Genomic DNA, 6,000 nt, shown 5'->3' on the forward strand with positions numbered 1-6,000 from the left:
CATGTACCTGAAACACTGAAATTCAAATGCTTATAACCTTTGAATGGATATTTGAATTTGTAAATTACATTTTGATTTATTAATATGTGGAAAATAAAAAATAAACTGACACTAAGATGTGTCTTGTGGGGTAACATTATCTGACATAAAGCTTCAGATTGGCGTGCTTTATATTGTTCAGTCAAGCACTGTAGAAAGAAAACAACCTAAAGTAAAGTTGGTGAGGATGAATATATGCCGCTTACAATACTAGACTGAAATAACTTATATATATCAAATTTTATTAACAAACCAGAATTAATTTTATATTGAATATGCAAATTATAATCTGGACTTTATATTTATTTTGTAATGGATAAATAAAAAAATCATTTTATGGCCCTTTAAGCATCTTTTACATTTAGCAGACGTCCATATTCTACCACTTCACAGCTCTGATTGTTGTGGACAATTTCAGACACAAAGTTCAGAAGCTCCCAAATAGGTTTGTTCTTTGTTTAGTTATGGTAGGAACTAGGCTGAACATCTAAGCATGAATGGAAGGGAATTTTATGCAAATGTTTATGACCACATTATTGCAGCTCTTTGTATCTTGCATTTTAAATATATTCTATGATGTAGTTAATAGTAATTTGCTAAAAGAAAAAAAAAACAGTTACCCTAAAGAATTAGCATGAGGGTCCTTAAAACAGCTCTGATTTATCTGTCAAGTACAAGTACACAAAGTATTCAAAGAAATTAGGGTATCTACTTTATGTCACACAAAGGCACCACATTGTATCGCTTCTGAAGTTTAAAGGCTGTCACACACTGCAAGCGATGTGGCACGAGGCAAAGCAGCTGCTTTGCGCCGCATCGCATCGCTTCTGAAGTTCAAATATTTCAACTCTGAGCTCTCAGCTACGCGACCTGACGCGACAGAGAGCGCAGAGATGAAAAGGCAGGACACCCTGAGCATGCACAGCTGCATCATCACGCTGCGTGCCGCTCTCAGTGTGTCACAGCCTTAAATATTTCAACTCTGAGCGCTCGGCTACGCGACCTGACGCGGCTGAATGCACAGAGATGAAAAGGCAGGACACACTGAGCACGCACAGCCGCACCTACACTCTGCGCGCCGCTCCGCTTGCAGTGTGTCACAGCCTTTAGACTTCTGTGAAACTTAAATAAAGCACATATGTGTATGGTTTATTGTGCTTAAATACCAGTGCAATATTTAAAGCAAGTGATACATACACTCATCAGTATTTTGTACAATTGCCTAAAGCAGTTTAGTGCTGGATTACACAGCTCAAGAAAGACAGTGGGCTTAATGCAAAAACATTCTCAGCTCTGGTTAGATTATAGCATTTAGACCTCACTACACAGGCAACTATGAGATTCTTAAACAAAAAAAGAATAATCTTGCAGAAACATTGACTTGTGAGCATATTCTCATAAAGCTAATGGCCCTTATACCCTTCAAAGTTTTCATGAATATTGAAGTTACCAGCAGACTAAGGGCTGGATTACAAGTGGAGCGCTAAAGTATTGCGCTACTGCAAACGGCCAAATTTGCCTGTTTGCGGGAGCGAGATAATTTACCAGCCATTACAAGTGGCTGGTTATTGCTACCGCAAGCTCACAGGATGCAGTGAAAAAATAAAAGTTTTTTTATAAACCTCACTTGTAACACCAGCGCACATTTGCATGCACTGGTATTACTAAGTTAAGTGCAAATATCAATTTTGCAGAAGCGATACTTTGCGCTCAACTTGTAATATAGCCCTATATGTTATGGAGAACAGATTTACAATAACATGGCACAGTGTAACCTTATAAATCTGAAAATGGTGAAGCTGAAACACTAGATTTACCTTTATTAAAGGAACATTAAACACTAATTACATTTCATGCACCTCTCAAATTTGACAAACACTGTAGGGCACTTCAGGAATGCCAGGGATAAGCATAAGGCTCTCCTTAATACTAGATAAGTTTATACTTTTAAGAAATATTGGGTAGACTTGTTGAGACTATGGTTCTTTTTTTTTTTTTTTTATATTCTTTATTTATATGTCCAACAGCAGACACAATTGCATACATTTTCACCTTTGTGCACCACGCAGGGTCAGGTGTAAAGAAAACAGAAAGAGGTAACATAAGATTTAAACAAAGAGACTATGGTTCTTATCTGCCGTCAAAATCTATGTTTCTATGTTTAATAATGGGTGCCACCATATTGGAAGCTAGGTTTAACACAGATACAGTATGTGAAGGAGAGTTGCTGCACATACACAAATGTATGTCACTGGAATGAAGCTAAAGCTAGATTTCAACATGGTGGTACCCATAGCTAGAGGGAGTCAGAGGATAACCTTAAAACCATGCTTAGAGAATAGTGCTAAATTAAACTTTGACATGACTGAAAACACTAAACATGACCAGAAAACACTTACTATGCAGTTGCCAACATAGCAAAAAAATTCACACAGAGTAAGCTGGGAGTTTCCTTGGATCTCTATAAAATTGTCTTACTATTTACAATATTAGCAAATATATATCTGCATTCTAAAGTGAATTACATTTGCATACCCTTAAGTGGAATACAGTTTGCAATGAAATAATAGTTTTATTCATTTTCAATGTGTATTTGTTGTTTATGAATTTCATAACAACCCCACAGACGTGGTAAACCTCAAATTAGCAGTTTATTTGGCTGATGAACGTTGTTGTTTCTAGCCAAGTGTTATGAAGTCAATTTAAAGAAGTTCACAAAAATAAAAAAAATAGATGTTCAGCTATTAAAAAATAAAGTTGACCCAGAAGAAATGTTTCCACATAGATGACTTGTCCTTAATAACTATAAGCTGCAAGCTGTGCCACCTCCAAACAATCAATAGTCCCCTACACAGCAATGTACCAGTAAAGAGGTTTTACATTAAACCTCTTGTTTTGCAATAATTACAACAATGCACAAAATGTATGAAAAGTGTTCTCACCTGGAACATCAATTAATCTCTTATAAACATTCAAGAAGGCAGCTTCAGATTCTTTGCTTCGTTTACTCAATGCATCAATCTAAAAAGAGGAATGAAACAAGTCCGTTATTTCATGCAAAACATTGTTGTGCTTCATTTGGAAAGAATATAATTATGCTTTAGATAGTCTAAAAGTGTATTTATTTGAAAATTTGTGTAAAATCAAAGTGTTTTTTTGTTGTAAATGAACATAAATAAGTTTATTTATTATCAATCATTTGTACAGCAGCAAGAAATTCTGTAGGGTATCTGGTCCAATGAGCTGACCAGGTAACATCAGTTTTTACAATAAAAATGCTTAGGAGTATAAAAAACATATTTAGGTATTTAGGATACCATAATCTACCATACACATAACATATTATATCAGGGTATATATAGTTTTTTGCTGAAATTGTATTGTTTGCAATGTATACAAGTAATATTACCTATTTCAGTTATAAAAAAATAAAAAAAGCAGAGAGGAAAACTATTACTCATCAATGCTAAAGATTAGGTACTTTTTTTTAGCCATATATATATATATATATATCTCAAAAAAGAAAAAACTACAGAGTGCCCAAAATATTTGAGCAGATCTACTATATCTGGATGAGGCAGAATGCCCAACTAGATAATGCATATTTAAACCACCAATCAAGGCATTAAACACCCATTCTTTGTGAGACTGAAACCTATTAATATGCTAATAAACATTGCTTTGTTTTGGGAGTTTTTTTTAAAAAGATTTTCATAACTCCAGTGAAGGTGTCTTTTATGTATAGTGCAGGTGTAAATATGGTGTGTAAGTTTCTGTGGTTCCATGTCTTATGTGTGTATGTGAGGTGCTGGCTCTCTATACTGGAGTATAAGCACTACAATTAGCTAGTCTTCTTCATGGAGAGACCCCTTCATTTTGAAGTTAAAGGGACAGTGTACACCAATTTTCATATAACTGCATGTAATAAAAACTACTATAAAAAAATATGCACAGATACTTAACTAAAAATCCAGTATAAAACCTTTTAAAAGCTCCCAGTTTAGCACTGTTGATGAGGTTAGGCTGGGACACCAAGTTAAGGGGACTGGGAAGGCTGGAAAAGTAGACACTCCCCACTCCCTGCATATGAAAAGACATTACATAAACAAGAGAAAGCAGGAGTCTGTAGACTTCAGTCTACATCTGACACTTTGCCGGACAGATAGCTCAGCATGCTAAGGCACTGTGGATGAGCTCTGTAGCAACCCAAGGGTTGCAGGTTCAATCCCCGGCGAGGTCCACTCAGTCTTCCATCTTTCCGAGGTCGATAAAATGAGCAGCGCCTTGAGACCCTTAAGGGTGATCAGCAAGTACCCAATTCATACATACAAGTACCCAATACTTTGGGGCTTGGTAAGAAGTCTGAAAATCAGCACAACATTATTTAAAAAAATAAGCAAAACTATACATTGTTACAAAAACACTACCAGATGGGCTATATAAATGAATCATCTACAAAACATTTATGCAAAGAAAAATCTAGTGTACAATGTCCCTTTTATATGTGAATGACAGACCTTCATTCACAATGTCAACATTAAATATCTCAATGATGATTATTCTAATAGCATCTATAGACAGTGATTGTGGAGTTATAACTGATTTTGGCCTTTACAATTACTTGCTTATCAAATGTAGTCACTTCTTCAGAACAGCTCCAAAATATGTTGCATCCTCACAAAAATGCAACAGTTCTGAAAAATGAACCATTTTGACTTGATTACTGCAACTCTATCCTATCTGTCCAAGTCTTCAACACTCCATTTTTCAGCCAGCCTAATATACCTCTACCTCAAATAATGAACACCCTCTGCTTCTCTTTTATTTATTCAGTATTAAAGGGATACTGAACCCATTTTTTTTTCTTTCATGATTCAGATAGATCATGCAACTTTCTAAATTACTCCTTTTATCAATTTTTTCTTAGTTCTCATGGTATCTCTATTTGAAAAAGCAGAAATGTAAGCTTACCAGCCAGCCCATTTTTGGTTCAGCACCCTGGATAGCACTTGCTGATTGGTGGCTGAATTGAGCGCTACATAATAAAAAAGTTATTAAGGCCAAAAGATATGAGGTGTTAGAGAAAAAAAGGCAGGCAGGCAAAGGGCTTTAACACAGAGATACATACATATGCATCTCTAAAGATGTATATGTATGTATATTTATATATATGTCTATATATGTGTATTTATGTGTATATACATATATATATATATTTATATATATATATATATATATATATATATATATATATTAGGGCTGCACTATTAATCGGGGATGCGGTTTTAAACCGCGATTAATCTCCGCGGTTTTAAAACAGCGAGACTACACCATTTGAAGCCCCGCCCCCTATGACATACAGGAGGGGGCTCGTATAGGCTAGCTCTCCGCTGCTGAGTAAACCAGGTCTGTGCAAGCACCTTCTCTCCCCTCTCACTATGGCTGTCTAGACTAGAGCGTGTAAGTCTAGATTCCTGGGCCACCATCTGCATGATCACTGGGTGCGTGTACAGGCTGAGCTAACAGGGGAAAGTGTAATCCTGACATCGGAACCAGAACCTTGTGAAGCACTCTATAATCTCAGTAAGTATGAATCAGATTTAACCCCATCCTTGCACAGCATTTGCTTTCTTTAGTGCTCTCCCCTGTTCCAAGCTCACATACAAAGCAGGAGGATTTGCGGAGTCTGCACTCTGCATGCATTTTTACCTCTGTATTAATAAGGAATATCTCACACTTATGTACACTCCTGTCAGAGTATCCTGGGCATAGGCTATGTCATTTGCCTTTCTTCAGTTAAAGTGGAATCTTGGGAATTTGAAAATGTCAGTTTGTTTTGTTCTAAATTATTGCTGACAAACAGACCCTAGCACAGGTATTTAAAGCATCTGCTATACAATTAATTAACATGTAATGCATTTTTTAGTGAGAAATGTATGTTTAACAGTTATTTTTAAAAAT

The 6,000-nt window shown here is 35.9% G+C and overlaps 1 protein-coding gene across 4 annotated transcripts in view; it reads right to left on the reverse strand.

Annotated features, from left to right (window-relative positions):
* The window catches only part of CUX1 (cut like homeobox 1), a 657,906-nt gene that overhangs the window by 440,059 nt on the left and 211,847 nt on the right, over positions 1-6,000 (reverse strand). For all 4 annotated transcript variants that reach the window (XM_053706261.1, XM_053706258.1, XM_053706259.1 and 1 more), the window contains exon 4: positions 2,982-3,060. In XM_053706261.1, the coding sequence (XP_053562236.1) occupies positions 2,982-3,060 (79 nt within the window). The remainder of the gene's footprint in view (positions 1-2,981; positions 3,061-6,000) is intronic.

The sequence above is a fragment of the Bombina bombina genome, chromosome 3, assembly GCF_027579735.1.
Source record: "Bombina bombina isolate aBomBom1 chromosome 3, aBomBom1.pri, whole genome shotgun sequence".
NCBI classification, from domain to species: domain Eukaryota; kingdom Metazoa; phylum Chordata; class Amphibia; order Anura; family Bombinatoridae; genus Bombina; species Bombina bombina.